This window comes from Salvia miltiorrhiza, unplaced genomic scaffold, assembly GCF_028751815.1.
Source record: "Salvia miltiorrhiza cultivar Shanhuang (shh) unplaced genomic scaffold, IMPLAD_Smil_shh original_scaffold_233, whole genome shotgun sequence".
NCBI classification, from domain to species: Eukaryota; Viridiplantae; Streptophyta; class Magnoliopsida; order Lamiales; family Lamiaceae; genus Salvia; species Salvia miltiorrhiza.
This window is the reverse complement of record NW_026651507.1, coordinates 373551-384345: the sequence shown is the minus strand read 5'-3', so window position 1 is coordinate 384345 and position 10795 is coordinate 373551. Positions and strand designations below refer to the sequence as shown.

The window sequence follows — 10795 nt, the reverse complement described above, 5'->3', positions numbered from 1 at the left end:
GTATGACGGCATCCTGAGGTTGATCTTACTGTTACCTTCCGAGTGGCAGGGATGGGCTGGGCAGATCTTTGCCCATTACATCTTTCGCCGGGAGAATTACCACGACCTCGTGGGAGACTTCCCTAGTTTCATTGCGGAGCTCCAGGCCTGTTTCACCTTGTGGGGCAGCGCCCCTCTAGGGCCCTACATCCTCCCAGGAGACTACGTACAGGTAGGGACGCCCGTGCCCGCTGAGGCACCCGCTGCTGCACCCGAGCCCCCGATGGCCTTGCCACATGACCCTTCACCACGTGCCTCAGTTCTAGGGCGCCGTGGTAGGCACGATGACGAGGCAGACCCTTCTCGTCCACGGGCTCGCAGGGTTTTCCCGTCGCCTCCCGACTCAGCGATCCGAACTACTACTCCTCCACCACCACTGATGCCTACGGTAGACGCAAGGCTCGCGGCTGCCATGGCCGACGTTGACAGGGTCATGGCCAACATGAGGGAGTTCATAGATAGGATCAAAGCCCCTATGCAGGAGAATGAGGGTACAGTACCGTATGGTATGAGGAGGATTACTCGCCCCGAGCCGTTGCCACCTCCAGCCCCGACCGAGCCTCGTGCCACGGCCAGGATCCGCACCAGGGACGATCCGATCCGTGAGATTGTGGACGACATCTTCCGCACAGACCGGATCATGCGGGAGACGGGTGAAGGTCAGGGAGAGACCCTGTCGCCCAGCGAGGAGGAGGAGGATCCCGAGGAAGACCCCCTGGCATCACCGAGGAGCAGTCGTACCGCGACTCAGGGTTCGCAGATTTGATAGTTTTAGCTTATGGATGTATTCCGGAAACAATGATTCGTTCCGATGTTTTTTTAACCCTATGACTATATTTTTTTGATGTCGTTAGCTAACGATAGTACGGAAACGTTGATCTCTAGGACGTTCCGCGACTAAGTACCCTTTTGTGATTGCTTAGCTAGTAAGCCGGTACATCATAGGGAGTACTTGGATAGACTTTACTTACGTTTTGATTGATGATGTAAAAGTCCTCGATGAGGCAATTTCTCCATGATATGTATGTATGACCCTAGCATGAGGCAACTTCTCCATGATATGTATGTATGAACATACGCGAGATTGTCGCAGAAAGCCCATGCTAGGGTCATACATACATATCATGGAGAAATTGCCTCATCGAGGACTTTTACATCATCAATCAAAACGTAAGTAAAGTCTATCCAAGTACTCCCTATGATGTACCGGCTTACTAGCTAAGCAATCACAAAAGGGTACTTAGTCGCGGAACGTCCTAGAGATCAACGTTTCCGTACTATCGTTAGCTAACGACATCAAAAAAATATAGTCATAGGGTTAAAAAAACATCGGAACGAATCATCGTTTCCGGAATACATCCATAAGCTAAAACTATCAAATCTGCGAACCCTGAGTCGCGGTACGGCTGCTCCTCGGTGATGCCAGGGGGTCTTCCTCGGGATCCTCCTCCTCCTCCTCGCTGGGCGACAGGGTCTCTCCCTGACCTTCACCCGTCTCCCGCATGATCCGGGCTGTGCGGAAGATGTCGTCCACAATCTCACGGATCGGATCGTCCCTGGTGCGAATCCTGGCCGTGGCACGAGGCTCGGTCGGGGCTGGAGGTGGCAACGGCTCGGGGCGAGTAATCCTCCTCATACCATACGGTACTGTACCCTCATTCTCCTGCATAGGGGCTTTGCCCCTATCTATGAACTCCCTCATGTTGGCCATGGCAGCCGCGAGCCTTGCGTCTACCGTAGGCATCAGTGGTGGTGGAGGAGTAGTAGTTCGGATCGCTGAGTCGGGAGGCGACGGGAAAACCCTGCGAGCCCGTGGACGAGAAGGGTCTGCCTCGTCATCGTGCCTACCACGGCGCCCTAGAACTGAGGCACGTGGTGAAGGGTCATGTGGCAAGGCCATCGGGGGCTCGGGTGCAGCAGCGGGTGCCTCAGCGGGCACGGGCGTCCCTACCTGTACGTAGTCTCCTGGGAGGATGTAGGGCCCTAGAGGGGCGCTGCCCCACAAGGTGAAACAGGCCTGGAGCTCCGCAATGAAACTAGGGAAGTCTCCCACGAGGTCGTGGTAATTCTCCCGGCGAAAGATGTAATGGGCAAAGATCTGCCCAGCCCATCCCTGCCACTCGGAAGGTAACAGTAAGATCAACCTCAGGATGCCGTCATACCCTGACACTCCGTGTGCACTCGCCTCGACCCAGTGTCTGTGAAAACCTACGAGGAACTGTCCGAGGTTATCCCCGTGACATGGGGCATAAGTGCGGTAGGACCGCTCGACCTCCTCTGGACTAGCCCATGGGGGCAATGGTCGTCGTCGAGTAAAGACAGTCCTCGCCATCTAACGAAAGAAGTTCTATCGTCAACTCAAAGTAAAACGCGACAAGTAACTTAAAACGATAAGGTTCCAAACGTCTATACTTGGCAATCAAGAATCGGTTCGAAAATCATAACTTGTAAAATCTAGACATCACAACATCATCTAAATCTAGTATTCAAGCACATGTCATAGAGGTCCTTAATACTAAATCACAGATTAAGAATTCGACAATCATAAAGTTCTAGTGTTATTGTCTACCGATCTTAAGGCTTGTCATGCGATGATGATGTACTCTTCTATGTTCCATCGTGAGAGTGAGTATGTATATAACTTAACAGTTCTAAGTTCTTGTGATTCATACAATAATCATACTTATTCATGCTTCATGCATTTCAAGAAATTAACTTAATTAAAACTTGAAAGCACTTACCATAACCTCCGTTGAGCGTGACGAGATGTAGTGCCAAGCTTTTGTCAACTAGTTCAAAAGTATATTGACTTACTTAATCTAGACTCAACTTAGAAGGAATGATTAGTACTCAGAGCAAAAGAAATGCTCTGATACCATTCTGTCACGACCGCACTTGCTAAGGATAGCAAATTCGGGGAAACCGCGACTAGGGGAGGGGATTTAGGAGCGAGATTAGAAAAGGGGCATGCTTAGCTTTTTGATGACTCGACTTTGTATAAGGGAAACAATCGAAATAACTAGATATTAACGAAAGCCGCAAGGGGACCCTACATAATATTATCCAAAAATGGTACTCAATGAGTTCGAGTACATTGTTAAATAATACATATTGTTTGACAAATGACATAATATCTTTTCGTAATCAGTGTTCGCAGCGGAAAAACAACAATTTGAGTATATGTATGAAGACATATACTCCACTCTGAGGTTCTCGTCCTAGATTGACAAAAGCTCCGCTTGCACACTACATCCCCGATCACAGCTCAACCTGCACATTTAAAAATATATGCAGGGCTAAGTACGGGAGTACTTAGTGGACACTTGCCGAAATTTACATACATGCATAATATTTTATTGTCAAGCCTTTCAACAGTAGTAAGATACGAGGGTTTTCTTTTAAAGACTCGTATTTACCAAAAATAATATCATTTCTTTCATCAATAACCCGCGCAGGCATTTTACATCATTAATCACCATATCAGTAACTCGTGCCGAGAGGGAGGCCTCCCTCTACGGACACTATGATCGGCCAACCCGCTAGATGACTCACGATCACAAGGGTGTACACTACTTTCGAAGGGATTTGCGGTCCCATCCAGAATCCGAATTCGATTAACATCAGATAGGCAATTAATAACAAAACATAAAGTATTTTAGGCATTGACAACATCATTCAAATTCATAAGCATAAAGTCTTAACAATTCTACTATATGGTTTTAGTTTATACGTAAGAAAGCCCACCTGGTAGTGGAGACTCAATACTAAGCCTTAAACTCTTGCGTTCAACCTTGATTCGGAAAGGTCTTAGTCCGAGGAAATTCTCAAATAAATGAGGATGCGTAAGGTAATTATGCATGGCTCATATTCATTTTTATTAAACAATTAACTCAACTAGGTTCCGTCCCATGAAGTCAAGTAATTAACTACATTGATTCGTTCTCATTAGGGTGTTCTAAACTGCCACTAAAAATATAATAATCTCCCTTCGTGTAAGCAAGGGAAAGAAAATAATAAAGATTTAAACACCCTATGTTCTCTTCTCTTTCTCTCCCTCTCTCTCTCTCTCACGGTCTGCTCTGCTTCTTCGCTTTCTGCTCTGGAGGTCAGCTCTGGCCTCTAAGTCAGCTCTGGCTGAGTTAGCTCTGTGGCGAAGTGACTCATCTGGCGAGGAATGATTCCTCTGGTGAAAATGATTCATCTGGCGAGGTGATTCCTTTGGCGAAGTGATTCCTCTGGTCTGGCATTTTCTCCGCTGCTCTGGTCATTTCTCTGCTCTGGCCAATTCTAGGTCTGGGAAGAACGACGGGGACTCCAGTTTCCAAAACCAGAATTCTCCGTCCTTATCTCGCCTCGATTTTCACTCGTATACAGACCTTAATCTCTACCTATGTGAGCATGCTGTGATTATTCACGTTCGTCTACGTTTAAAGCTAAAGTTCTCGTCGTTCCTCAAGGTTTCAAGTTGTAGGTTCCACAAAAACGTGATTTAACATGCTTTTTGTTCATTCGTTTACAGCCCATAAAACATGATTTCTGCGAGTGTGATTCATGCCGATTGGAGTAGCAACAGAGGTCGAAGGTTACCTTGATATATCGCGTGCTTTGGTCGGGTAAAGAACGATGGTTTCTCACTCGCTTTTTCGAGCGTCGAGGTGCAAACTGAAAATGAAATGGCTGTTGTTCTTAGGCCGAAAACAGGTGGAAAGAAACATGGCGAGGGAAGGAAAAATAAGCCGAGTTTTTACCTTGTTCAAGTCGACAGCAAGAATCTCGCTCTACTCCCATTCGTGCAAGGCGTCGAGAGAGATGAAACTTCTTGCTGTTGCTGCTGAAAAATTCTAAGTGCCGAGAAGAGAAAGGGGTGGCTCAAGGGTTTAGGAGTGAATTTATACTAGGAGCTCGGTTGATATGCACTTGAGTGCTAAAAGGATGAGCATGGTTGTAGTGTGGCTGAAATGACATGTTAGGTGTACTTGGGCATGGCTTGTTGCATGGGGAAGAGCTGCTGCTGCAGCACACCTTTCTCACCCTTTTTCCTTCTTTTTCCTTAAATCTAGGATGTAGCAGACGTAGAGAGGTGTAGGGTGGGCGTGTGATGTGATCTAAATAAAAGATCTAAAATAAAACCCTTCAGTGTTGGTTTCTCTGTATTAGAAATACTGGTTTCGTGTTTGCTAAAATCGATAAATGCTAAATTAAATCCGTAGATTTAATTCGTTCGTCATTCTAATACTTAAATTAAATCCGTAGATTTAATTAGCTTCAAAGTCGAAAATAATTCACGACTTAAGTAACAACATGAAATAAACTCCATCTTGATTAATAAATAACACAACTTCGCTAAGTTGGTTATAACTAAGTAATAATAATTCATTGACTTAAAGATTCTCATCGCGGTCTTAAACACGCGAAGATAAATAAAAATGCATACTGCTAGTGTAGTGACTCTGTCTCCAAAATACGTAATTCAGAAACATAGTTGAAATCATAAGGTGCTTCATTTACTAGTAGATAGATAAATAAACACGCAATAATGTAATTAAATACTGATAAAAGAGCGGGTTGTTACAAGAAGACAGCGTTAAAACGCCATTTAACGGGTGGGTTTAAATGCACTTTTTTTCTGGACTATGGGGGAGATTTTTGCAACTAGGCCGAGTCTTGGGGCTCAAAGCTCTAAGGGTATCTAGTTCAGGGGTGGATCTTCAACCACACAAAGTGATACAAACATACAAAGCACATCTCCAAAGTTCTGCTCAATTTCTCTCTTCTCAGATGGAATTTTTATTTTTATTTTTGTGAAACTACATCGAAAAAATATCCACTTAAGAATCCAAAGGCACAAAACACAATTAACCCCTAATTTAATAACATAGCATATACATATCTTCTCCCTCTAATCAAATTTGGTCTTCGACTAAAGTGGCAAAATATTTATTTAGTTCCTTCAACCACAAAAGGTGATATGAACATACAAAGTACATCTACTTACATTTAATAAGCATGTAGTAATGCGAATGAAGTAATAACTCACGTTCTAACTTCTAACACTGGAAAAATTCAGACATAAGTCACATAAGGTGTTTTCACAAAAGGAGAAGTAGGAGAAATCAGCACATTACCAGTGATTATGTTTAGAGAAATCTTTAATACGATGACGATGGAGCTTTTCATTTGTCGAATTCCCAGACCACACCTCCATCTTCTGTAACAACATTAACAACACAAACATAAAATGAGATCCTAAATGTATCTACGCACATGTAAGGCATTGAGTTGATGAAGAGAAGAGGAAGAGGCATTACCTTTGACCTTCTTATCTATCCATTTTTCTACGAGCATGCCAGCGCCAATCCCACCAACGATGCATCCTCCATAAAATAAAAGGTTAAATGTAAGAGATCTCCGGGGAAGGAAATAATATTCGGGAATCTGCCTCAGTCTTTTCCGGGGCCTCTTCTGTGCAGAAACTCCTTCACTAGCTACTGGCTCTTGCATAGTTTTCCACTCAAATTCCGTCACATCTTTTGATACATCTTTCTCTTCCTTCGCCATCACAAATTCTTTATCATGCAACAACCAATAGTATGTCAAACAGGGAATTTAAATGTATAACCAACAAAATTCATTCAATATCTACACCATAAAAGAGAATTGTCAGGCGAAATTATCTTCCATAAATATCTTTACCCTTTTCGTTGAATCTGCTATGAATAAAATGAAAACTTACCTTTGGTTGAATCTGTTAATGACAAAAATGAAAACTTGAATAGAAGGTAATATCACGCCATCACAAATTCTGTATCATGCAACAATTAATAGTATGTAAAACATGTCAAACTACATACAAACAGCCACAAACATGCTCCCTGCATACCAAGTACTGGAATGAGCATGATGGACACCGATGATGCAATACTAACAAACTAAGCAATTCTAGTTTTCTGTGCGAGTCAATGTTGTGAAAATCGCTGGAGGCTGAGGCGATGCGAGAATGTAGGAACCAGGGGATGCAAGGCGGCGCTGAGGGGATTGCGATTTCTTATGAAATATATAAATAAACGTGATTTCGGCAACAATTTCACAATTTCAGCAGCAATTTTACGCATAGAAACATGGATTTCAGCAATCAAACCAACAAAATTCATTCAATATCTTCACCATAAAAAAAGAAATGCCAGGCGAAAATATCTTCCCTAAATACCTTATCTCAACTTGAATTTATGCTCGGCCAAAGAAAAGGGAAAGGAGAGCTGTACTGGTCCCGATTGAGGTGGAGAAATCAGTGGGGGAAACAGGGCCGTCGGCGGCGGCGTGCTGTGGTAACAGCAGAGATCTCGCCGGAATTTGTGAAGGAGAGTTTTCTGTTGGGTAGCAAGGAGATGATAGTGTGTGTATGGCAGCGGCCGTAGCTACCTGCTGCCGAATGAGAGAGAGGGGGAGGGATCCAGAGAATGGGAGGTTTGTGCGAGAGTGAAGAAGAAAAAAGTGAAGGGTTAGAATTGGGTGAAGTAAAAGTAGCCCCCGACATATAACCCTAACATATTTGGATGTCTCCAAAATTTTACAAGAAGTGTAAAATTCTTCTACTATTTTTTTATGGACCCTCAAGTTTGTTCAATATTTTTTATTTTTTAAGCGTATCGCATTCTATTTATCAAGGAAGGATGAGCTTTCTTTATTTGGTATTTTTAATAAATTTTTATTTTATTTGATATAATCTCAAAAATATTGTCTTAAGCTTTATAAAAGCAGATAAGTTTCGTGCTTAATTCATTTAATACTAGTATTTTTTTTCATTGGATTTTTACTGAATTTCGCTATGTTAAAGAATACTTGTTTCTACGTATATGTGATTAATATGAATATTAATAATTTGAACAATTGATATTTCCAAAATTCATGTGTATTATCCGTAGATTCAATCTTGGGTTCTAAAAAGTTTTGAAAATGGCCTAAGAGAATTTTAAGCTTATTCCCCAACAGTGTTGCAAATCGCATCATATATTTGGATTCACTACTGTTCACAAATGCATTCAAAAAAAATTCTTCTTCTTTTTTTTTTTGCCTTCTAAAAAAACAAGAGTGAGTTTGGTCAGTGCATTTTAAGATAAAAAAAGTGTGAGGAAAAATCTCTTAAAATAGTAGCTCAGTCCTCTTGTGTTTTCCAAGTTTTTAAACTTGATATTTGTGTTTCCCCTATTTTGTGTAGGGAGAATTTTGTAAGCCTACTATATACATAGTGAAAGATTTCTAGACTACGGTCTCGTGATTTTTTTCAATTTGGATTTTCCACGTAAAAATTCTTGTCTCATACTTTTCCATATTTTGCACCAAATTTCTTTTTTTGGTTTTGATCCCATTTTATAATCCAGCAAGAGGGAAAAGAATTATCTTGGTTTCGCTGTACAAGTGTCCTTTATTTTGACACTCTTGAATATTTATCCACCACTTTTCCCAACACTTAATATGCATAGTTTTATATTGTTACGACTCCTATACTTTTATATTTTATTGGGTATAAGTTGTGATTGATAATGCTAACAACTGCAATGTTGGTGGAATTTTTTTTATGGAGAAGATGAATCATCTTTTATTGGATATTATTCGCTTTTCATTCTATTGATTTAATATTGGAGAAGCTTGGAGAGCTATTATAACGTAAGAATGTATTTATGAAAGTAAGGAAAATGAACAATTTTATCTACAATCATAAATTGATGTTAGCACTAATAAGAAAACACAAAGATATAGAGCTTATTCGTCTTGCAGCAACTAAATTTGCTACCATTTTCTTAACTTTAGAGAGTATAATGAAGTTGGGACAATCTTTAGAATCTATGTTCGCATTTGCAAATCGGACAATAAGCACATGAGCAAAGAAAAATAATGGCTAATGCTCGAGGCCTAAGGGCTTGTATTCGAATTTATCGTGGTGTGATCATTAAATTTTTTTACTCATTTGTATAAGTTATCAAAAAAAAATGTTAAGTGATCAACTATATACGTTTTAGTTGAACTTTACCTGATAAAAGTTATTTGATTGGATTATTAATTTAAAAAAAAAAACTAAAAACATGTTTAGTTTGCAATATTAAATAGTGCTAAGATAATGCATATTTATTTTTGGGTAAATGTCACTTTATGTCTCATCGTTTGGCCGAATTATCGATTATGTCCCAATTTTGTGATATTATCTAATTGATACCCAATCTATCAGCATTTTTCCAATTGTGTTCAGTAAAAAGTTTCGGCGCCCGAAAGTTGACGTAGAACGCCAGAATTGATTACGTGGAATTATAAAAAAAGAAAAAGAAAAAGAAAAAGAAAAAGGAAGACACGTAATTCAACATGTCTTTGAATGGGTCTTCATCGTTCTTGGTAAGACATTACTCCAATCTTAAAACCCTAGTTTCAGAAAATTGTAAACCAAATGAGTAGTTCATGCACAAACTAAAGAAGAAGAAGAAGAAGAAGAAGAAGAAGAAGAAGGGCGTCGTTCTTCTCATTGCCAACAAAGCGATTATGGAACCAGAATTTGAACTGCCTGGTTTCCAAACAAAGTCGTTTGCTGAGCTCCAGTCTTTGCTTTTCTTCGGGGGTGAGGGCATACTCCTTTGCGGTAGTGGAGAACATGAATGATTTGGATGAAGACGAGAGCAAACGCTTCGAGTTCTTGGATTTGCTGAGGTGTGTGGCGGTGGTATCGCTTCTTCCTGGGCGGGCGGCCGGAGACCTTGAGATCATCTCCGCATGCGCCGTCCATTTATGGCTCTCAGATATGCTCTCGTGCTCTTCATCTCTGCTTCTTCTTCCTCCTACCACATTGCTCGATTCGTACTTATCCACCATTCTTCCCATCTCTTGCCCCTCTATTCTGTTTTGCTGCAGAAAATTAAGCAAGGATTCGTCAATTGCCATGTCTCTGTGGAGAGAGAGTGAGAGAGATGGGGGTGTGGTGCATACGAGAGCGAGGGAGAGGCCGGAGGAGTTGAAGCTGGGCTTGGAAGAGAGAGACTGATGCGAGACGAGGCGAAGCAATCGCGACGGCGGTGGGAGTTGTGATGATGAGTTGTTGGTGTTGGTGTAAGGCAAATCTGCCGCAATTCTTGCACTCACACCATCGCAAGAATTGTGTTTTAAGTGCCACATAAGAATTATGTCTGCTTTTTTTTTTTTAGTTTAATAATGCTGGCAATTTCAAGTGGATTAATAATTCCACGTATTCAAACTTCTGCATTCCACATCAACTCTTGGGCGTTGGAATTTTTTTTTACGGGACACAATTATAAAAATGTTGATAGGTTGGGTACCAATTAGATAATATCGAAAAGTTGGGACATAATCGATAATTCGGCCAAACGATGAGACAAAAAATGACATTTGCCCTTTATTTTTTAATGACATGATATTTTTGTGAAAAATAATTCAAAAAATAATTCAAATTATTTTAACTCAATGTGTCAAGACAAGCTAGCACATCAAGTTTTCAGATCAAAAAATAAATGTGAAATACAATTAATATACTCCCTCCGTCCCACGAATCTTGACACGTTTGGTTTCGGAACAGGAATTAAGGAGTTGTAGATTAGTGTTTTAAGTGTGTAGGTAATAAAGTAGAAAAGTGATAAATTAGGAGAGAGAAGGTGATAAAGTAGGAAATAGAAGGTAATAAAATAATAAAGTATGAGAGAGAATGTGATAAAGTATAAGAGAAAATATAATACTCCCTCCGTCCCAATAAAAGTGGCCA

General features: G+C 41.1%; 1 protein-coding gene across 3 annotated transcripts; it reads right to left on the bottom strand.

The window, feature by feature from the left end:
* Positions 1-1338: 1338 nt before the first annotated feature.
* On the bottom strand, positions 1339-7576 carry LOC131003607 (uncharacterized). Of its 3 annotated transcripts, none has more exons than XM_057930137.1 (4): positions 7247-7576; positions 6348-6605; positions 6165-6247; positions 1339-2371 (listed from the first exon to the last, which is right to left on the bottom strand). In XM_057930137.1, exon 4 carries the CDS (start codon positions 2369-2371, stop codon positions 1415-1417), a length of 957 nt encoding a protein of 318 aa, XP_057786120.1. In that variant the 5' UTR covers positions 6165-6247; positions 6348-6605; positions 7247-7576; the 3' UTR covers positions 1339-1414. The 3 variants fall into 3 exon arrangements, 1 of the variants encoding a protein (XP_057786120.1); XR_009094739.1 differs by lacking the exon at positions 1339-2371 and adding an exon at positions 3066-4701 and having other exon boundaries at positions 4788-6247; XR_009094740.1 differs by lacking the exon at positions 1339-2371 and adding an exon at positions 3066-3309 and having other exon boundaries at positions 7247-7572.
* Between the last annotated feature and the right edge of the window lie 3219 nt (positions 7577-10795).

Bases quoted from the DNA above. Each gene is read 5' to 3' on its own strand.
- LOC131003607 (XM_057930137.1), bottom strand. From the start codon at position 2,371: ATGGCGAGGACTGTCTTTACTCGACGACGACCATTGCCCCCATGGGCT.